A 23,837-nucleotide genomic window follows, 5' to 3' on the forward strand; every position below is an offset into this window, starting at 1 on the left:
TGAGTGCAGGAAGATCACAACACCCCTGGTATCAGGGATAGGGCACTGAGTGCAGGAAGATCACAACACCCCTGGTATCAGGGATAGGGCACAAGTTCTAGTCATATTGACTGATCACATTACTTTTTTTGTCAACTACCAACAGTTTCCATTTCCCATCCCCCCAACCATCACCTCAGTTGGAACCTTGGTAACATCAATAGATAAGAGGGCAGCCAGCCAATAGGAATACATATTCATTCCTAACTGACCTTTACTGACCTGGAAAGTGTCAATTTGTATCATTTTCTCTTAGTGCGCACTAACATGATTTAACGATTTTTAACGATAAATCGTTAGAATTTCTATTGTATTGTGTTCTATAATGATTTAAGATGATATTAAAATTATCGGACGACAATTTTAATCATTGAAAAACGATTCACATCCCTAGTTACTACCATGGTCTGATGAAAGTCAGTCAAGGGCCTCATGTGACCCTTGGGCTATAGTTTGGTGATGGGATCCCTGACTTAGACCATTCAACTAAAGTACACTTATACTCTATGGGGTGAATTTTCAAAATTTTACGCCGGTAAAAATTAGCATATATGCAGCATTACTTGCGAATGCTGTATTTTATAAAAGTTGAAAAGATGCATGCATTTTCGCTTTCATACCCACATATATGTGCCTAAGAGGGACGGTCTAGACTTGTTCCAGGGTGAGGCCAACACTTACACTCATAAATTGCTTTTTTAAAAGACATATGTGTACATTTGCCAACATACTTGCAAATTTTTATACCTGTTAACTGGTATAAGTGAAATCAAATGTGTTTATTGTGTAGTATTAACTGGGTGGGAGGTCTGAGTGAAAGGGAGGGAATTCAGGCTGAAGAATCAGGAGAGTTTTGATGACCTGGAGAAGGACTGGGCGAACTGGAGGACTAATTGGTAAACTGGTTAATTTCATTTACACACACATATTTTAAAATACACCAACTTATGCACGTGAATTGGGACATACTCAAGTCCCACTTTAGTTTCATATGTAAAATGTATGTGCATATATTTTTTTAAAAGGTAGGAAAAATACGTGATTTCAATACATTGCATATAGTCACATGTAAGCCTACATACACATACATGTTGCAGAATAAAGAAACATGTATTTTATAAAATATGCATATATCCTATGCACGAATTATAAAATACTATGGTAAAACTACATGTGGCCATATAGACATTTATATGCCGCCACACACAGTTGCTTGAAAATTAACCTCTATGTATGTATTTATTTATTTAGTGGGACTTGATATTCCACTTTTACAAATTAAGCCTAAAGCAGGTTACAACAACACAATCCAATACAGACAGCTATATCATTAACAACACATAACATCAGGACACACACAGTCTGTGTAAAAGGGTAAGACAATATTGACCTACTTATCTCAATATTAAGTCCCACAGCTCCACCCTGCTATTATTTTATTATTTATTTTGTCTTATATTTCATGATTTCCAACTAATTTTCAATGCAGATAAAAACACACACAATAATAGGAAAAACAGAACATATGATAACAAATTATTAAATTAGATTCAATAGGCAATATTCATAGTTTCATTCATACTCTCATCTGATCATTGACTACTCTAAATCTCACTTGTGAAATCTTAACTATCAGGAAAAAGCTTATACAAATAAGAAAGCTTTACTTTTTTTTTTATAAAATGCAAATATTCTTTTCCTAAAATGACTGGCTAAACAGCTAGGTATTAATCATTTTCCTGAAAGTGAGATAACTCACCTCCAGCCTTGCCTCAAGGGTCATCAAATTCCTTAGGGATGGGGCAAAAAAAATGAAATCTTCTGTGAAGAGTCACAACCAGTTTGTTTTTTGCTGATGCTGGAATATCGAGTAAAGCTTGCTGTGCTCATAGCACTGCAGCATATTTCTTAGGTAGGCTGGTCCTGAGACCCAGCCAGAAATAAACACCTCACAAAGGGGCCGATGCAATACACTGCGCTCAGGCGAGTGCACTGTATAACCGCACCCAGACGTGGGTTAAATAGGCGCTAATCCACCCCTAATGCAATAGGGGGATTATTTTATGTATTTATTTATTTATTTAATACTTTTTTATACCGGCATTAGTGGTTACATCATACCGGTTTACATTCGAACTAAAGATGGAAAGTACATAAAACAGGTACTGGGGATGGAACAAGGGAGAAAGAGAGGCTGAGAAATAGCAAAACAGAGCAACAAATAATATAATATAAAATAACAAGTAACAATATCACAAACTATATACATAAGTTGAGGAGTAGTGGTGATGCAGCATAAGGTTAATGGAAGAGGGATCTACTCTGGGTAAGCCTGCTTAAAGAGCCATGTCTTTAATTTCTTTTTGAATTTGATGGTGCAAGGCTCAAGTCAGAGATTTGTAAGTAGTGAGTTCCATTGTGTGGGACCGGCAATGGAGAGGGCACGGTCCCTCGTGGAGCAGAGGTGTGCCTTTTTGAGAAATGGCACATAGAGGGTTCCTTTATTGTTTGCTCTGGTGGGGTGGTTAGAGCATGTAAGGCAGAGAGGTTCATCAAGCCAATTGGAATTGTGTCTGTATATGGATTTATGAATGATGGTGAGGGTTTTATAGAGGATACGTGAGGGGATGGGGAGCCAATGGAGGTCTTTAAGGCTAGGAGTGATGTGGGCTGATTTACGGGCATTTGTGATGTTCCTCGCTACCGCATTTTGGAGCATTTGAAGCAGTTTTATGGTGGAGTAGGGGAGCCCTAGGAGAAGAGAGTTGCAGTAATCCATTTTAGAAGAGAGGGTGGCCTGAATAACAGTACGGAAGTCATGGGTGTAGAGTAAGGGTTTTCATTTTTTTAGAACATTGAGCTTGAAGAAGCCCTCCTTGAAGATTGTGTTGATGTATTTCTTTAGGTTCAATTGCTGGTCAATGAGGACCCCGAGGTCTCTTACAAATGGCTGAGCGGAAATGGCCCTGAATGCCGGATCGTTGGCAAGGGAGAGTTTAGGGGTTTGGTGTTGGGATATGAAGAGCAGTTCCGTTGTGGTGGTGTTTAGGGCAAGGTGGAGGTTTGTGAGTAGGGTGTTAATTGATGCAAGGCATGTGTCCCAGAGCTTTAGGGAATCAGAGAGAGAGTCATGGGACAGGTATGATGATTTGGATGTCATCGGCATATAGGTAGAACTTGAGGCCAACGTCTGATAGAAGCTGGCAGAGGGGTGTAAGGTAGATTTTAAATAGGGTAGAAGAGAGGGAGGAACCTTGTGGGACACCTTGGGATAGGGAGTAATGAGTAGATTCAGCGTTGCCTATTTTGACAGAGAACTTTCGATTAGATGAGTAGGATTTAAACCACAGGAGGGCTAAACCTGAGATGCCTATTTCGGCAAGATGGGTGAGGAGTTGGTTGTGGCTTATTGTGTCGAACGCAGCGGAAATATCAAGGAGGGCAAGAAGGAAGCAGTGGTCCATGCCTCTGATGAGATGGTCAGAGAGGGTGAGTAGGAGTGTTTCCGTGTTGAAGTGCTTGCGAAAACCAACTTGAGAAGGGAGGAGGATATTGTTGTTTTCAAGGTAATCCATGAGTTGGGAGTTGACTACCTTTTCCATGATTTTAGAGATAAATGGGAGGTTTGAAATGGGATGGAAATTAGATGAGTCATTAGGGTCTAACAATGGTTTTTTGAGCAGGGGTTTGACCACTGCTTGCTTGAATGTGTCTGGGACTATGCCGGAGGAGAGTGAGCAATTAATGATGTCAGCTAATGGTTTGGCGATGGTGTTGGGAATGGATAGGAGTGTTTTGGTGGGGATTGTGTCTGTAGGTTGAGTGGCAGGTTTAATCTTTTTAAGAATTGAATCAATTTCCTTGGAGGAGGTGAGGTCGAGGGAGTCAAGGATGGTGGTAGTTAGGCCAGGGCAAGGGGGGGGGGGGGGGTGGAATGTGAGGTGTTAGGGAATCTAAGGAGGATGTTCACTATTTTTCTATGGAAGTAGAGTGCTAATTCTTCACATTTAGTACTAGCTTCAGTGTCAGGGATAGGGGGCGAGGCAGACTTGGTGAGATCCGCAACGTAAGAAAAAAGGGCTTTCGGGTTGTACATGTATTCGTGTATTTTGGAGGCATAAAAGTCATGTTTGGACTTGAGTGTGGAGAGTCTGTAACAATGAAGGGCAGATTTGTAGCTAGAAGCATGTTGAGGTGAAGGGTCTTTATGCCATATTCTCTTTCTGTCTGAGTTTATTTTTCATTATTTTCAACTCAGCGGTATACCATGGTTTCAGATTTTTAGAGGATGGGTGCAAATCGTGTCTGGTGATTGGACATAGTTTATTTGCAATGTCAAGTGTGAGGTTGCTCCACGAGGCAAGTGCACCTTCGGGATTGGAGCAGTCAAGTTTGGATAGGGAGTTGGATAAGGCTGATATTAAGTCCTCACTAGAGCAGGGTTTTCTGGATACAATAGTGGTACTTTGGGCGGGGTTGCAGGTGGTCAGGGCATTTATAGAAAGTAGTGTTTCAATGAGGAAATGGTCCGACCAAGGAACGGGGGTGCAAGAGGGTTTGTTAGGAGAGTGGATATAGGAATTAATGAAGATAAGGTCTAGGGTGTGCCCGGCTTTATGGGTAGGGGATGAGATTACTTGTTTAAAGCCAATGGAGTGGAGAGAGTTGAGAGAGGTTTCACAGGATGATGTAAGTGGGGAGGAGTCTACATGGAGATTGAAGTCTCCTAGTTTGATGGCTGGGATTTCAATGTTGATATTATCAGAAATTAATTCAATAAGAGGGTAAGGGTTGAATTCTAAAAAGCCAGGGGAGGAGTAGACTAGGCAGATTTGTAATTCCGGAGATTTGAACAAACCAATTTCCAGTTTGGGGGGGAGTGTCGATGTGCACAGGTTTGAGTTTTAGATACTTTTTAACTGCCAAGAGGAGGCCTCCGCCACTTTTCTTAGGTCTCGGAAAGGAGAGGATCTCAAAAGAGAGTGTGGGAAGCTGATTGAGGACGACAATATCAGAGTCCTTGAGTCATGTTTCTGTGACAGCACAGATCTCAGGCTTACAGTCAATTAGGAGATCATTAAGGATTGGGGTTTTTTTGGAGAGGGATTGCACATTGAAAAGGACTATGGAAAGGGTTGTGAGTCCTAGAAGTTGTGTCAGGGGGGAAATAAGGAAGGGGAGAAGAGACTTGTGATGGGGAGGGGATTTGCGGTGGTAGGGGAATGGGGGTCTGAAGGTTGGGTGGTGAATGCGGGGGATAGGGTAGGATGCCATTAACAGTCCAGGGAGAGGTGGAGTGGAGGTGATGGGGGAAGTTAAAGGAGGTATTAGACAACAAATGAGGGGGGGTGGGAGGGGGAGACCAGTTTACAGATATTAGCTGTGCAGTTGAAACAATACAGGTTGCAATACTTGTAGCTGGACAGCAGTAGAGGTAGTTATAATAAGCAATACAGGTCGCTGTACAATTAAACAATATAGGTAGCAATAGGGGTATTGAAGTAAAGATGAGGTACAACAGAGAACTGCTGCGTTTCCAGGTGAGTAGCTACAGGAAGTAACAGTATGACAATGGTTCAAATTACAGTGTATTGGGGGTCAGATAGGATGGGATGGAGGACTGTGAGGGCAAGAGAGGGATGAAAGGAGAGAAAAGAGGGTAATCGGGACTGTAAAGGGAGCAAAAAGGGAGTGCACTAAGGGGTGCACTAAGGGGCAGGACTGTGAGGGAAAGAGAGGGAGGAAAGGAGAGAAAAGAGGGTAATCGGGACTGTAAAGGGAGCAAAAAGGGAGTGCACAAAGGGGCGCACTAAGGGGCAGGCCCCTTAGTCGCGTACTTTCGGCGCGCGACGCCAGGCGCGGCAATTTAAAGTCCTCTGGCCCCAGTGATGACGCTCTCGGGTAGGCGGGACCCAGGCCGCTTGTGTGGGAGAAGGAATCCCAGGGCAGCCGCATGGCTCAGCGAAAGCTCCTCAGACCCCTGCGGGTCGGTGCCGAACGCACGAGGAGGCAGCGGTCAGAGGAAGAGAGAAGGGTCCAAAAGGATTAGTGCCTATTTAACACGCATCCGACGCGGAGTGAATGCAATAGCGCTCATCACATGCAAATGCATGTGAATGAGGCTATTACTCATTCACTCCGCATTTAAAAAAAAAGTGTGCATCTCAGATGCACATTTTGCTTTCAGATATTAACGCCTGCCTGGAGCAGGCATTAATAGCTAAGCGCATGTAAAAGAAGTACAGAAAAGCAGAAAAAACTGCTTTTCCATACTTTTTTTTTTTTTTTTTACTTAAAAAAAAAATACCTCAGCAGACCGAGTTATGAAGACCGACGCCAATAAACTCGGCATCGGTTTTCATAACCGGCCGTCTGCCGGTTATGATTTGCGTCCGTTTTCATTACTGGCAGACGGCCGGTTATGAAAATCGATGCCGAGTTTACCGGCGTCAGTTTTCGTAACCAGCAGCAGCGACCCCCTAATTTGGTTATAGCATGGCGCCCCACTTGCGGGCACCATGCGCAATTAAGAAAGCAGGCGCTGACTTCAGCACCCGCTTTCCAAGCTTTTTATTGCATCAGCCCCTAGATGTACTAAAAGGTAATACATGTCCAGGATAAGAGAAAGAGAGAGCACCTGGCAGCTAAAGGCTCAAAGCTTTAGGATGGTATAGCAAATCAATTCAATAGCATATATTTCTATCCTATTCAGCAGCATAAAAAATGATAGTTATTTGATCCAAAAATGATCCAAGACAGTATGATGTGCTGATTTAAGAAAGTAGTTCTCAAAGAGTAATACTAGATCTTTCTCAAAACCAAACGAAAGGCTCATTTTCCGCACCTCTTCAAATACAGTACAGCATAGCAGATATGCTAAGCCTGAATTTTTCCATGAGAAAATAAATGTTCAGTTGTTTGTTAATAAAACAAAAAACAGTTAATACCCAAGCTTTGCATTTCTGCACAGGTACACTAGGCCTGTGCCTACAGCAGAGGAATTCTGGAGGCAGCAAAAATCCAAGGGTTGCAAACTTTAGTGGTGGACCCAGGCCGCAATACCCTGCCTCCTGCCTTTTAAGATGGTACATTTAGGCATCCTATTAAGGGAAGCAGAGTTTAACAGCCTTAGCAGTCCACACATAGCCAGGTTGGTTCTTTGAGCTATCAACTCACCCAAGGCTCAGTCCACCAGGACACTACCATGAGCTCTGACTCTGGGCCATGTCTGGTATTCCTAGGACAGAAGAAGAGGGGGCAATGGCATCATCAGTGCCTAAGTAGGACAAAATCCTAAATCTGTCACTGATAACATCTGCTCCATTCCTGATTGTATTAAACCAACATAACTATTTATATTCCTCTACATTATTAACTTGCTTACTCTATTCCTCTTTTTTCTTGGTTTAATCTTGGTTATTCTGTCTCGTTGAAAAAATGTTTTTCTTTTAAAGCATATTTCTGATGTCTGACACACCTCTTCCCTAGGTGTGTCTGTCCATATGCATAGATCAGGTTCCACCTCCATGAACCAATTTACCTGAAAGTTAGTAGGTGGGTTTTTTTTTGATCTTAGGAGCACTTCTGTCAAATTTTGGCTAAATTAGAGGAAAGAGAGAACGCCTAATCTATATGGTATGAAAACAGGGCCATCTGAGGAGTGAGGCAAAACCAGAAAATGCACCTATTTTGGTTTACAGTACAAGTTCTCCAATTTGTTTAATTAAATATACAATTTATGTGTCTCTCTTTCGTATACTTTTAAAAGACTTCTGTTTTGTTTAGCTATTCATGTTTCATCCATAATCTATTTGAAACAAAGCAGTACTTGTATAGGTTCTGAATGATGAAAACCTCAGCCATACCCCAATTTGCTCATTTCCATAATTGTGAGAGGGATAAAAATGCATTTTTAACAATTAACACTAATGTATGTATCCTAAGGAATGAAATAGAAAACACAAAGATAAAGCAGAGAAAGACATCTATATTTTTGTCTGGTTTAAAAATAGTTCACCTACTGCTATTGTTAAGTTGTTTCATCCGTAGGTATTCAACCTTTTCCATTTGTGAATAAAGATAATTATCATTTTGAAACCTTGAATGCTGGGTTTTAGATTACTTCATTTTCTTTTGATTTGCCCCTTCACAAGGAGCATAGCTAAAGGCAATGGATAAGAAACTATGAATGACACAATATAAGCATATTATGTACTTTATAGAGCTTTTGCTGAAAGATATACCTCTGTAGATGCCATCCTAAGTAAGTATAAATCATAAGGAATGTTTTTCCCTTCAGCAATTTTGGAAAAGAATTCTTTTGGTATTGAAGTACACTGGATTCTTCCTACTGTGAATGAAGACAGTATGAGTGAGTGGTGAGAGCAGTGAACAAGAAACGTATCTTGAATATGAGTCTCTCCAAATGCTGACACTATGTATCACAATGAGCAAAGCACTTTTTAGAAATAGATCATTTTAAATCAGTGGTATTCACTCCTAGTCCTCGAGGGCCACCAACAGGTCAGGTTTTCAAAATATGTCTAATGAATATGCATGAGAACGATTTGCATACAGTGGAGGCAGGTGCATGCAAGTCTGTCTCATGCATATTCATTAGAGATATACTAAAAACCTGGCCTGTTGGCAGCCCTCAAGGGCTGGGAGTGAATATCACTGTTTTAGATGGATGGAAACTTAGGGGGTTATTTTCTAAATGTTTACCGCGTGTGTTAGGGTCTTATCGCACGTGATAAGGCCCTAACGCACACGATAAACCCCTATCGCACGCGAAAAGTGGCTTTTTTAGGATGTTAATTAGATGAAGGGGAGGAGTTGGGGAGGGGAGGAGTCGGGGCGGGGAGGGGGTGGAGTCGGCTGCGGCACCGCTGCCGGCGATAATGTGAGGAACATTATCGCCGGCAGTAGCGCGGCGAATAGCACCACCTTTCACGGTGGCGCTATTTGCACAAAAGGCTGCAGCCGGCGAAATTGCACCGCCGTGGTGCAAATGGCTGCGGCCCTTCGCAGGCCCGCCCCCCCCCCATTTTCGCTGGATTCATCATTTGGCGAAGAATGGTGAATCCAGCCCTTAGATAGGTAACAATTCATTATCAATATCTTATGATCTCGTTTGCTAGTAGGAATTTGTCAGTCTTTTAAGAGTCCATCACAGATGGAAGCTGGTATATATCTATTTGTTTTTTCAAATTTTTAGTAATTTTTTGGTGGAGGGCAGAGACCTCATATATTCATATAGAGAGCACTATAGCATGTACTCACATTCTCAAGTGGTGAATTCCACAACTCTATTGGCATTTCATCTTTGCCACATTTCAAATATATAATCATTGGTCTCTTCACCCTCGTTTTTTGTTTGTCTAACAAGCATATACTTTCAACATATGTTTTTAGTTTTTTAAGTTTTTTAAGTCCTGTGCTTTCATGTTATAAAACAAAAAATAGTACTTATCATTCCAAAAGAAAGCTGGGTAGTAGACGCTGCGATACTGTTGCACAACGAGCTGCCCGACATGGCTCATGTTTCGTCGGCTGCTTCGTCAGGGGCTCTCGGTGTGTTTGTGTTTTTAACTGCGTGAGTCCATTAATCCGATTTTGCTTGTTGAAACCACTCAGTGTTGCAGTCTAACTTCAGTTAGTCAGCCTGAGTGACTCACTGCTCCCTTGATTAACAAATGTTGGTCGCTATTCAAACCCAATCACACTACCTCAACACCTTTCCAAGGTGAGTAACTGAGCTGAACTATTCAACTTTTTTACTTTGGTATACACTGCTCCTAGCTTATTTCTAGCTTCTGGCTACTTTTTGGGTTGGTTTTTTTTTTTTTTTCAATGCAAGCACTCAGTTAGTATTAAATACAAACACTCAGCTCTTTAAAAGTCTGGAGAACACTCAGTTCTGCAGACTTTTAAAAATAAACACACTACCTACTGCTACCTTATTGACTGACTAAAAATACAAACAGTCTAACTTGTTTATTCACTGCCTACCTACTACTACCTTATTGACTGACTATTTAAAAATGCAAACAGTCTAACTTGTTTATTCACTGCCTTTCTGACTATTAAAGGCACAAACACACAAACACACTAAATAATATTCCCAAATAGTTAACTTTGCCCCAATACTTTTAAAAAAGACAATGTCCCAAGCAAAAACTTACTGATTCCTTTCAGCCACCAGCAAGGTGATCCTCTCCTCTCAGTGTTCCCACTGGAATCTCTCAGTGTTCCCACTGGAATGTGAGCCTATCTAGATTTAGCATGTGTAGTCTTTCCTCATAATGACAATTCCACGATTCATGTATCATTTCCATGGATAAAACAGTGTTTTACCCACAGAAAAGGGCTTTTGTGAAATTGCCAGCCCTATGTGCGGGTAAATGTACATGCATATGTTATATACGTTTACCTGGATTGAGTGGAGATGATCTTGGGGTGGAGCTGGGGAGAGGTTTGGATTTAGGTACATACTTTTTGATTTTAGGGAAGGTAATTTTTAACAGCCCACATAGACTTTAGCCTGCATTTTCAAAGCGGATTTATGCACATAAATCCGCTTTAAAAATTCCTAGGTTGTGCCAGTATGCATGTGGACATATGAGCAGGAAGTTACATCCACTTCCAAGCAGGTGTAACTTTCTGCATGTAACTCTGCCTCCCCCCTCCCCCCCACAAGACTTGCCAAAAGTCCGTATGGAAAATGGCGCCGTATGGCCGGCGCCATTTCCCGTACGGAAAAACGATTTGCGTGCAGGAAGTCGTTCCCGGACCCCCGCTGGACTTTTGGCAAGTCTTGTGGGGGTCAGGAGGCCCCCCCCCCAAGCTGGCCAAAAGTCCCTGGGGGTTCAGCGGGGGTCCGGGAGCGATCTCCTACGCTCCTGATGTCGGGGGACAAAAAAACAAAATGGCGCCGGCGCTACCTTTGACCTGTCATATGACAGGTCAAAGGTAGCGCCGGCACCATTTCTACAACGCACGGAGGTCCGAGAGTAAAAGATCACACCGGGACCCTTCCTCTGGACCCCAGGTAATTTAAGGCATTTTGGGGGGGTTCGGGAGGGTGGGGGATTTATTTTAAAGGGTCGGGGTGGGTTTTAGGGTTGTTTTAGTGTGCCGGTTTTCCCGCCCTCCCCCTTCCCCTCCCCCTTCCCCTGATTTACGATTTTTTGACGATAAATCGGGGGAATTGTTATTGTATCGTGGCTCTAACGATTTTTGACGATTTAAAATATATGGACGATATTTTAAATCGTCAAAAAACGATTCACATCCCTATTATCTATTCCCCTCGATGCAAAAAATAAATGTGTGCCCAACATGCACATTTTTACTCACCAAAATTAATGCCTGCCCTGAGCCTCAGACTTACTTAATTTAACTTAGATGTTAAAGTCTGCTTCTTGCCACATTGGCAAATCAGCAACAGACACACAGGCATGCAGTTTGTCTTCTTGGCAATATGCTGGTCAGGAATGCAGGAGTTTTGAGGCTATATGCAGGGATCTCAGGTAGGCTGGTCTCAGGCGAGATAGAGCAGTAGTGACGTTGATCTTTAGGGCATTGTCAATTGGTAATGGTTTTCTTTTGGTAAAGCTGGGTTGTTTGGCTCCTCTGTCCTCCTCATGGCTTATCTAGTAGCCATATTGGCATAGTCAATGCACATGGATGAGGGCCAGAGACAGCTTTTGATTGGAAGATTCTTTTTTTTTTTAAACATAAAGGGTTCATCTTTGCATTGAGAACTGCATGATCACAGAATGATATTAGAGATAAGCAGTAACCAATTATTATCCAAGATCTTTGTTTCAGGCTTGGCCATAATTAGTCTAGCAGCCCTGCCAAATAAAGTTTTATAACTTAGGCAGCTTTTGCAATATCTACATTTCTAAGTCAAAAAGCACAGAGCAGAATATTCAGAATCCTATGTGCCTACAGCCCCCTAAAATGCCTTCCATGAGTATGGAAAAAAGCATGCGTACAATTGCGTTACAAGCAATACTTTTCCCCATACAACTCCCAGTTTATTGTCATATATATTTTGCATATACCTGAATTTGTATGCAGAAATATTTGTGAAAATTATCCGATCAGTACTCACCCTGTGTACATGCGCACACATTCCTGCACTGAAACACATCCATCATTCATACACACACACGCCATTAAACTTAATTTAAAAAAATACAAAGAACACCAAATATCAACCCAAAAGACACTTTATTTATAGAGAAAAACTACAAATTTGTCGTTTTTCTCCTTTCCTAAGGGGTAGGTATGAAGGAGGGTGCCAGGCTTCTGGAGGCGAGCGTCCTTCCACATCTCAGGAAGCCTCCTTCTTTTCCTCATGTTGATCCCTGAAGCATAGCAGGCGCATGTCCAGGCAAGGCTAAAAGACAGGAAAAAAAGACAGTCATTCAGAGTGCTTCACATAAAACACTGGAAGCAGCAGGTGCAAAGCAGGAATGAAGATAGTACATACAACTGCACCTCCAGTCAGGGTGCATCTCTTCACCTCTAAAGTAAACTCCAGGGAATGCAAGAATGCATCCATTGGTGTCATGCCTGGTCTGCAGGACACTAGCCTTTTGCTGGGCTACTGCATGTCTGGAAAGACAGGATACACTGAAGAGGGAAGACACACAATGTGACCAAGAAAGATAAAGAGAAGCAACACTGCTCAGGAAGCACAGAAACAGTACATGCCTTTCCTCTGCAAGCAATAGATGACCACACTCAAAGCACAGAAAGAAAACATCACCACAGTTCACATATATTGAAGTACAAAATAGATGAAAGGAGGGAGCATATATTTAGGAAAAGTTGGACCAAATGAAACACACAAACAAGACAGAAGAACACAGCAGTTGTAACACTGGCATGATAGACACATAATATGAAAAGTCACTTGCAAATACACACAAAAATTTACAGAATATAAAATTACAAGCAGATAATCCTTGTCTATTGTATATAATGCATATGTAGTGTATTAGGATACTAAATGAAGACTGATATATTTGTACTGAATAACAAGGTTACATGATTATCATGACTAAAATAAACTTGGTTTGATCACATCCATCATGTTGCAGAATGCCTTATAACCACTTAATTTGATTTATTTTAGGACAAGCATGTTCTCTTGGATGTGGTGGTTCCTGTTATTATCAGAATGCCAGACCTATTTTACACAGAGTCTCAGTGAAGATAGAAGACTTGGTGTCAGAAGACAAAAAACCAAATTTTTATCAAATGCTGTGGAAAAATATCCCAATCTCAGTGATCAAGGTAATTATCAACATTCTAGAATATAATGGACCCATCTTCCGCTTATAGGCCAACAGGGACTGTGGATGCTGTGGAGGTAGCATTTACAGTTTCTGGAAGGACAGAATCGCAACCAAAACACAACAGTTGCAATTCTGTGTGGGATTCAGGGTACGTGCATGCTAGGTTCTGAAGAGATCTGTGGTCTGTTTATTCTGATAGAGCCCTATTGCTGTAATGACTAAGCTATAGAAGGATAAAGGGTGAGGGAATAAAACTGGAAGGAGACTGAAAATGAAGGCTCAGGGCACCACAACCCTTAGTAGGACAGATTTCAATTGTTTGAAGCTCTAAAGATCAAAAGGAAAATACATTTTGAAGTTTCTAGTATAGGTTTTTCCCACAGAAAAACAGATTTTTTTAAAAATGTTGTTTCTACACTGATTGTTTATGACAATGATTAACCTACTGCTCAATGTACATGCAATCAAACAGATATGTCTGTTAATTTGTTCTATAGATGAAGACTGTATTCTGGAGATGGCTTTTTTACTGGACAGTTCAGAAAGTGCTAAGGACTACAATCACGATCAAGAAAAAAAATTTGTACTGGAAGTAGTAGACAGACTAAAAGGAATGCAACTTGCATCAGGACGCAACCTCAGCTGGAGGATGGCCTTACTCCAGTACAGCAGCACCGTTTTCATAGAACAAACTTTCAGAGATTGGAAGGGTCCTGAGAATTTTAAATCCCACATTGCTCCCATAAACTACATCGGCCATGGTACTTACACAACCTATGCGATAACCAACCTCACACAACTGTACATGAATGAAGGCACGCATAATAGTGTGAAAGTGGCTCTCCTTTTAACCGATGGAGTGGACCACCCAAGAAATCCAGACATTTTTGCAGCTACTGCTAATGCCAAGAACCATGGCATTAAGTTCTTCACCGTGGGGATGTCAGTGGTGGCAGAAGAGGCAGCAAATGCAGCAAAACTTCGTCTCTTGGCCAGTGTCCCAGCAACAAGGTTTGTGTTCAACCTCCAGGCGAAAGGAATTGTGGAGAAAATTCTCAAGGAAGTGGTATGTAATAGAAAATTCCTTTAAAATTAATCAATAATCAAAATACAAAGCTAATGACATACTGCAATTATAGCTTCTTGGTTTATCACATAGTACCAGGGTAGTTGTTTCTGTTGAAGAATGTAATAGAAATCTGGTTATTTATGTAATATCCAAGGTGTCATGGCTTTTATCAGAGATAGGTCTTGTCAAACTAATCTGATCAATTCCTTTGATTAGGTGACCAAATAATTGGATCAAGGGAGAGCGCTAGATTATAGTATACTTGGATTTCAGTAAGACTTTTGCCACAGTTCTACATAGGTGACGTATAAATAAATTGAGCACCCTTGATATGGACCCTAGAGTGACTGACTGGGTTAGAAATTGGTTGAGTGGGAGACAACAAAGGATAATGGTAAATAGGGTTCATGCTGAGGAGGGATGCATTACCAGTGGTGTGCCTCAGGGATCAGTCTTTGCACTGTTCATTTCAACATTTTTGTGAACAATATTTTCAGAAAATATTTGTCTTTTTGCTGATGATATCAAAATCTGCAACAGGGTAAACAGCCTGGAAGGTGTGGAAAATATGAGAAGGGATCTACCAAAACTTGAGGAATGATCTAGGGTCTAGCAGCTAAAACTGAATGCTAAAAAAATGCAGTTATGCATTTAGGAGGTAGTTTTCAAAGGAAAATGTAAATGTACATGTAACATGAATGAAGGCATGTTAAGTACATTTAATGTGGGTAATTGGGCTTTTCAAAATTGCTATGATAATGTGTTACATTTCATTTATTTATTTATGTATTTATTTATTTATTTATTTATTTATTTAGGGGTTTTCTATACCGGCATTCATGATACAATCACATCATGCTGGTTTACAAATAACAGGGGGTGTAATAACTTAGAACCTTGAACAAGTGAAGAGAATCAATGCAGTTACAATTAAAACAAGGCTGCTCAACTGGGAGGAGATGAAACAAAGCTATAGTAACTTAACAGACAGAGGTATAATTATTTACAGTATTCTGAAATGTCTTTCTATAGTTGATGCTGAGAATCAGTTAGGGTCTGGAAAGGCTTGTTTAAACAACCAAGTCTTAAGCCTTTTTCTGAATGTTAGAAGGCTTGGGTTTAATATCAGCCTTATCCTGTCCGCAATGTACTCTCTCTTACTTTTGGCCTTGGTTTAATAACAGTCCTATTCAGTTCCCCATGAATACTCACCCAGTGTAGTTGCGCATACTATAATCCAATGTACGTAACCTTTTCACCATTATATGATACCCTTTTTTTTTTTTCGATTGTATAAACTCTCCCATCAAGTTCCCTGTCCTGGTCCCCTTGACCGTTTCATATCTTAGACTGTTCAGTTTAAGTTCCTTTTACCAGCTCTTGCATTCACTTGTTTTTATGTTCCAGCTGTAACAGTTCTTGTATTCACTTGTTTCATGTACTGCCTTAGAGCGAAGTTGAAGTTTCTTGTAAACTGGGGTGATCTGTATCTCATATAGGAACTTCGGTATATAAAAGTTAAAAATAAATAAAAATAAATGGTTCCTGTCTTAGATCAGGGGGAATGGAGTTCCATATCGAAGGTCCCAATGTAGAGAAGGTCCGTTCTCTAAATGATTGATAATGTGTGGATTTGGTTTGTGGTACATGTAGTGATCCTCTGTAAGCTACTCTAATGGGTCTGGAGGAGGTGAGTTGTCTGAGCGGGATTTGTAGGTTAAGTGGAGCATGATGATGAATGGCTTTATAGATAATGGTGATGGATCTATAAATAATTCTGAAATGGATTGGCAGCCAGTGTAAGTTTTTGAGAATGGGAGTGATGTGGTCTCTTCTCCTGGTGTTAGTCAGTATTCTGGCTGCCGCGTTTTGGAGCATCTGGAGAGGTTTGGTGGAGGAGGCAGGGAGACCTAGTAAGATAGAATTACAATAGTCTATCTTCAAAAAGATTATTGCTTGAAGGACCGTCCTGAAATCTTAAAAGAGAAGGAGTGGTTTGATTCTTTTTAGTACCTTTGAAACTTTCCTTTGAAAATTACCACAGTAGGTCACAAAAACCCAAGGGAGAGAGACAGTATTGGGGGTGAAATTTCTAAGCACAAAAGAAGAACAAGATCTGGGGTAATTTTGTTTGATATCTTAAGGTGGCCAAACAGGTGGAAGAGCGATGGCAAAAGCCAAAAAGATGTTTGGCTGCATTGGGAGAGGAATGGTCAGCAGAAAAAAGGAGGGAAATTTACCCCTACTTAGGTCTCAGGTAAGACCTCATTTGGAATACTGTGTACAATTCTGGAGACCGCACTTTCAAAAGGAAATAAACCAGCTAAAGTTGGTCCAGAAGGTGGCTACTAAAATGGTCAGTGATCTTCTTTCTAAAGCATATGGGGACAGATTTAAAGATCTAAACACAAAAACCCTAGAAGAAAGGCAAGACAAGGAGATATGATAGAGACATTTAAATATCTCAAAGGTTTCCATGCACAGGAGGTGAACTTCTTTCAATGGAAAGAAGGCTCTAGAATGAGAGGTTATAGGATGAGGGTGAAAGGTGATAGACTCATGTTGCAATGAGGCTGGTGGACCCCTTGCCTGAGGTGGAGTTGGCGCTACCTGTGAGGGCGAACCTCTGCAGGTCCCCACCATTGGAAGGCGAGGCTGGGTTGATGCAGAGGGCTGGCTGGAACTTCACCAATACCAACCCCATTCCCCGCAGGTTGAGCCCTTGGGTTCAGGGGCCAGCTGGTCTTAGGTGGGCCCCTGTGAAGAGAGTGGAAGTGTCAGCGGAATCTTCCAGGATCAGACCAAGATCAAAAGCCCAAGGGTCGCCAATAGCCAGCCTGGAGTCAAAAGCCGGAGAGTCGCTGATATCCAGTCCAGAGCCAGAAGCCAGAGAGATGCCGATAGCCAGTCCAAGGTCGAAGCCAGGAAGTCCGTCCGAAGGAGACCAAGGATGGGGCTGGAACAGAAAGAGGGAGCAAAGGGCAGGAACAGGACTCTGGAGGCAGGAACAGACTCAGGGATCAGGTCCAGGAATAGGTCTCTGGAGACCAGATGCCACCAAAGCCAGAAGAAGGAGCGATCCTCCGTAGAGGAACCAGAACCAGGAGCCAGCGCAGAAGTCAAGGCAAGGTCTGAGAGCCAGACCTTGCCTTAAATAGGAAAAAGCTGGGCAGAGCAGAGAGGAGGAGCCGCGGCAATTTCCTGCCATGATCCCTTTAAATCTTTTACAGGAATGCGCACGCGGGCCTAGGGAGTCTCAGAGGATGCGGGGCCCGCGTCAGGGACGGCAGCACATCAGAGATGCCTAGGTGAATGGGCCTGCCAACGCGCTGGGAATGGAAAGCCCGAGGAAGCACCACGAGAGTGGCTGGCCGCTGCAGCAGGTAACCTGGAGCTGGTGGATGCCGCACCGCGCTGGTAGGAGGTGGTGACCAATAATGCACCAGGTGCGGGAGGCCGCGGCTGGAGGCCCTAACAACTCAGGAGTAATCTTATGAAATATTTCTTTGCAGAGAGGGTAGTGGATGCATGGAATGACCTCCCAGTGAAGGTAGTGGAGACAAAGACTGTATCTGAATTTAAGAAAGTATGAGATAAACACAGGAGATAACATTTTGTAGTAGACCGTGAATTTAACTGGTAGCCAGTGTAGCAATTTCAAGATTGGTGTAATATGATCATATTTGTTATTTCCTGGCAGGCCTCTTATAGAGGCATTTTGCAGCAACTGAAATGCTCTGGTTGTACCTGCTGGTAATCCCAATAATAGGGAGTTACAGCAATCAAATTCAGTAAAACAGTCCTAAAATCATTATATTTCAATAAAGGCTTTAGTCTTTTGAGAACATTTAGCTTATTATATCCATTTCTTATTTTACTTGAAATATGTTTCTTCAAGGAAAGGTTGCTATCTATAACAATTCCAAGGTTATGTGCCTGTTCCGTTAAATCTATTTTAGTGGAGTCTAACAGAAAGTATGTAGGAGTTTTAATGGGAACCTTTTGATTTAATAACATAATTTCTGTCTTTTGTTTATTAAGAACCGACTTCATATGTTTCAACAATTGCTGTATTACGGAAAGATAATTCTTGGGGTCACTTCTATATTTATATTTACTGGATTAGAAGAAGCACCTCCCATTCTTACTTGATATGTTCGGTTAGATAGAAAAGACTTAAACCATTTTAAGAATTTTCCAGTTAGGCCAATTTCTGACAGTCTTTGGATCATAATATTATGATCCAAAGTGTTAAAGGCTACAGATAGATCTAGTAATAATAATATATATGATTGTCTTGCATCAAAGCCTCGAAGTACTGTATCAGTTAAGGCTAATAAGGTTTCCATGCTATAATTTTTCCGGAAGCCAAATTGTGATGGGAATAGTATATTATTTGTGTTAAGGTGATTGGTTAATTGCGAGTGAATTACTTTATTATTTTGGCAATGGTGAGTAAAGCTGATATTTCCTGGCGTGTAGCCAGATGGACTCAGAACAAATGGGATAGTATCCACGTGCTAGCAGTTGGAGACGGATCTGACATCAGCACGGGGGTATTTATATCCCCACAGGAAGCGTAGCAACTCAGTAATTTCCGTCTCCAAAGCAGTTTGGAGTGCCTGCACGCTAGTTGAGCGTGCTTTCCAAGACAAGGTGGTAGTAGTGGTAGCGGCGGCACTCAGGCGGGAAGGAATTCTGGTCCATCCCTACCTAGACGACTGGCTGATCAGGGCGAAATCACGAGAGGAGAGCCTTCGGACCACCGACAGAGTGATAGCCCTTCTGGAAAGCCTGGGCTGGGTAATCAACCTCAGCAAGAGCTGCCTACAGCCTTCCCAGTCACTGGAATACCTGGGAGTACAGTTCGACACCCGGGCAGACACAGTCAGTCTCACAACCAAGAGGAAGTTGAAACTTCAGCAGCATATCCAGTATTTGATGGGAGCCAGTCGGCCCACAGCCTGGGATTATCTGCAGGTTCTTGGTCTCATGGCATCCACCCTGGAAGTGGTGCCTTGGGCGAGGGCCCATATGAGACCTCTACAACACGCCCTGCTCTCTCGCTGGAGCCCCCGTCTACGGAACTATTCCACGCACCTACCTCTACCAGCCAGAGTGTGGACCCAGCTACGGTGGTAGTTGCAGTCCAACCACATGAGCCGGGGGTCGAAGATGTCCTCTCCCATGTGGATCTTGCTCACCACAGATGCCAGCCTGAGCAGCTGGGGAGCACACTGTGAAGAACTCACCGCACAAAGGCGGTGGAACAGAGAAGAGTTAGCATGGAACCTCAACCGTCTAGAGGCCCAGGCAGTCCGATTGGCATGCCTTCGATTTGCTCACAGACTGAAGAACAGAGCAGTCAGAGTGATGTCTGACAACGCCACCACGGTGGCATACATCACCCGTCAGGGCGGAACCAGAAGCCGACAGGTATCTCGGGAGATCGCCCCTCTGATGACTTGGGCAGAGGTGAATCTTCAGGATATCTCCGCCGTCCACATTGCCGGGAAGGACAATATCACGGCAGACTTCCTCAGCAGAGAAAGCCTAAATCCGGGAGAGTGGCAGCTCTCACCCACGGCCTTCCAGATGATTGTGGATCATTGGGGAATTCCGGTCATGGATTTACTGGCGGACAAGTCCAACGCTCCAGTACCCAGATACTTCAGCCGCAAGCGCGACCCGTTCTCACACGGAATCGATGCCCTGGTTCAGCCATGGCCTCCAGGGACTCTACTGTACACCTTTCCTCCGTGGCCTCTGCTAGGCGCTGTCATCCGCAAGATTCAGAGACACCGTGGTCTAGTTCTTCTAGTGGCGCCAGACTGGCCAAGTAGACCCTGGTACGCGGACATGAGAAGACTACTGGCAGGGGAGCCCCTTCCCCTGCCTCCTCTCCGGGACCTTCTACGTCAAGGTCCCATTCTTCATGAGGATCCAGCTCAATTCTCTCTTATGGTATGGCCCTTGAGAGGGCTAGATTAAAGAAGAGGGGTTACTCGGAGCCCGTGATTGATACTCTCCTCCGAGCTCGCAAGTTTTCCACATCCCTCACATACATCCGAATCTGGAGAGTATTTGAAGCATGGTGCGACACTCACGGCACCAATCCACATGCAACCACAATCCCTATTGTGTTGGATTTCCTGCAGGATGGACTTCAGAAGGGTCTCTCCCTCAGCTCCATCATGGTTCAGGTGGCTGCGCTGTCTTGCTATGGTCCCAGGAGTGATGGCAAGACCATCGCCAAGCACCCGGATGTTTCTCGCTTCCTGCAGGGAGTCATGCATATTCGTCCGCCACTGAAGTGGCCTGTGCCTTTGTGGAACCTCAACCTTGTTTTGGATTTCCTCGCGGGATCCACCTTCAGACCCCTTCGGGGCCTGTCTCTTCGTTCTCTAACCTTGAAGATGGTGTTCTTTCTGGCTGTATGTGCAGCCCGCCGCATCTCAGAGCTACAACCTTTGTCCTGCCATGATCCCTTTCTCAGAATCACTCCTGAGGCTATCCATCTTCGTACAGTTCCCTCCTTTCTACCTAAAGTGGTTTCACAGTTTCATCTTACCCAAACCATATCCTTGCCCACCACGGCGGGTTTGCAGAAATCTGAAGAAGGGCGTTTATTGCGCCATCTCGACATTGGCAGATTGTTGCCCAGATGTTTGGAAGTGACACAAGACCTACGAAAGACGGACCATCTGTTCGTCCTGCACAGCGGGAAGAAGCAAGGTGAAGCGGCCTCGCGGCCCACCATCGCCTGCTGGATTATAGAAGTTATCAACGCAGCTTACGTAGAGGCTGGGAAGTCTCCGCCTCTACCGGTCAAGGCTCATTCTACTAGAGCACAAGCGGCGTCTTGGGCAGAATCCAGGATGCTATCGCCTGCGGAAATCTGTAAAGCGGCGACGTGGTCCTCCCTCCATACCTTCTCCAGGTTCTACCGTCTGGATGTCCAGGCCAGGGAGGACTCAGCATTTGCAAGGGCGGTACTACATGGGCCTCAAGCAGCCTCCCGCCCAGGCTGGGAGTAAAGCTTTTGTACATCCCATTTGTTCTGAGTCCATCTGGCTACACGCCAGGAAATGTTGAGATTACTACCTGATAATCTCCTTTTCCTTAGTGTAGACAGATGGACTCAGCAACCCGCCCTGCTGCCTGCATACATGGGTTTCACCGATTCCAGGTGAGCCACGTCATCTGTTTCCATAAGAGCGTACACTCTACCAGGTGTCAACGCCTTCCGGTTGGGAATGCTGGCAGTCTCCAGCTACTATCAATCGGTCAGGGGAATCCTGTTTTCACTTTTCACTGAGCGTCAGTACACATTTCCATAACAGCTTTTGCAAGGAAGATTACTGAGTTGCTACGCTTCCTGTGGGGATATATATACCCCCGTGCTGACGTCAGATCCGTCTCCAACTGCTAGCACGCGGATACTATCCCATTTGTTCTGAGTCCATCTGTCTACACTAAGGAAAAGGAGATTATCAGGTAGTAATCTCAACATTGGGCTATAATTGTTTAATGCCTTACTGTTATAGTTATTTCCTTTCAAAATTGGGTTAATTGATGCACATTTCAGGGAACATGGAATGTCACCTTCTGCTAGTGATAAATTCACTAGCTTGGTGATATGAGGTATTGCCAGTTCAGCTATTGATTTTAATGAATTAATGGACAGTACATCTGTCGGATGGTTGGCTGGATTTAGTCTTTACATTTCTTATAAATTTAAATTTATTTATTTATTTGTTTTTAATTTTTATATACCGGTGTTCCTGTATGACATACAAATCACATCGGTTTACATTGAAACATTGAAACAGAGAAAGAATTCACCCGGAGGTGGTACATGAACTTGGATAGGGGAAACTGTTCTAGCTAAGTTATGGCTTGGTCCATAAAACAAACAAACAGATAACTGTCTAAAGAATAAAGTAATCTGTACAACGATAATCGGGAGCAGATAAAAATACAGCTTGTGAGAGTAATTTCATGTATTGATTGACATTCTATAGCTACAATAGCAACAGTGAATCTAGCTTTAAACTGGTTGTCTAGTCTTGCCTAAAGCTCATGTTTACATGGATGCACAAAAGCTTCCAGTGACACAGGTGTTCTTTATTGCCTTAAGTGGTAAAAACCAGGGCATGTCTGCAACTGTAAGATTTAAGTTCAATTATTCAACAGTTGTAGTTTTAAGAATAAGTAAAATTGCTCCTGGAGCAACTAAGATATAAAAGTAACTAAGGATTTGAACAACTGATAAATGGTGACACTTCTTTGCTTTCTCTAATACAATACACACTATCAGTGTGACACACAACACAATATAATAATAGCAGTAGTAAAAACTAGGGATTGCAGCAGGGACGGATTCGTCCCATTCGGTATTCGTATTTGTCGGGACCCAAATCCGTTGCATCCGTTCTCGGGGGACCCCAATCTGTTCATTAGTTACACATGTATTCGTTTCCCAAAAACATCCCCATCCCAACCCTTTAAATTTAATTAACTACAACCCCCCACCCTCTTGAACCCCCCAAGACTTGCCAAAAGCCCCTGGTGGTCCAGCAGGGGTCCTGGAGCAATCTCCTGCACTCGGGCCATCAGCTGCCAGTATTCAAAATGGCGCCGATAGCCTTTGCCCTTACTATGTCACAGGGGCTACCGGTGCCATTGGTTGGCCCCTGTCACATGGTAGGGGCACAAGATGGCACCGGCCATCCATTGCTCTTACCATGTGACAGAAGCCGACCAATGGCACCGGTAGCCCCTATGACATAGTAAGGGCAAAGGCTATCGGCGCCATTTTGAATACTGGCAACTGACAGCCCGAGTGCAGGAGATCACTCCAGGACCCCTGCTGGACCATCAGGGACTTTTGGCAAGTCTTGGGAGGGTCAGGAGGGTGGGGGTTTATTCGTTAGAGATACGTTGTATTCGTAGGAGTTCGCCATATGTTTCGCGACCCCCATGAATACAACGAATATGGCATATATGTTGTGGATTGCCAATACGTTGCAAATGAATGCACACCCCCAGTAAAAACAAAGCAGAAAACAAATAAAAGAAAGCATTATAATAAGAAATACTTTAGTCTGTGTAAAAAAATATCTAAGAGCATTTATCAAAGTTTTACTTCTGTGCAAAAATAGCTCAAGTTTAACTCTGATGGCTTTCCCATTGAAAATATTGAATACATTTGGTTCAGGTATTGCACTAGAATAAATTTTAATAAGTTCTTCTAGGGTACTCTAATCTTTAGGAATTTTGTTGAGAGGCTTCCAAAGGAAGAATGCCAGATGTGCTTCTTATAGAATCTGCTGGCCTGTTCCTGTTATGAAACCGCTATCTGATAGGAGGAGCAATCAGATAGGAGTTAGCAATCTGTAATATCTCAGATATCG

At 42.9% G+C, this 23,837-nt stretch overlaps 1 protein-coding gene across 1 annotated transcript in view; it reads left to right on the forward strand.

Moving 5' to 3' along the window:
• LOC115093639 (collagen alpha-1(XXVIII) chain-like) overlaps nt 1–23,837 on the forward strand; it is a 271,500-nt gene that overhangs the window by 41,040 nt on the left and 206,623 nt on the right. Inside the window, exons 4-5 of the mRNA XM_029605681.1 lie at nt 13,190–13,350; nt 13,850–14,418. Of these exons, the coding sequence (XP_029461541.1) occupies nt 13,197–13,350; nt 13,850–14,418 (723 nt within the window). The 5' untranslated portion in view covers nt 13,190–13,196. The remainder of the gene's footprint in view (nt 1–13,189; nt 13,351–13,849; nt 14,419–23,837) is intronic.

The sequence above is a fragment of the Rhinatrema bivittatum genome, chromosome 6 (assembly GCF_901001135.1).
Source record: "Rhinatrema bivittatum chromosome 6, aRhiBiv1.1, whole genome shotgun sequence".
NCBI classification, from domain to species: Eukaryota; Metazoa; Chordata; class Amphibia; order Gymnophiona; family Rhinatrematidae; genus Rhinatrema; species Rhinatrema bivittatum.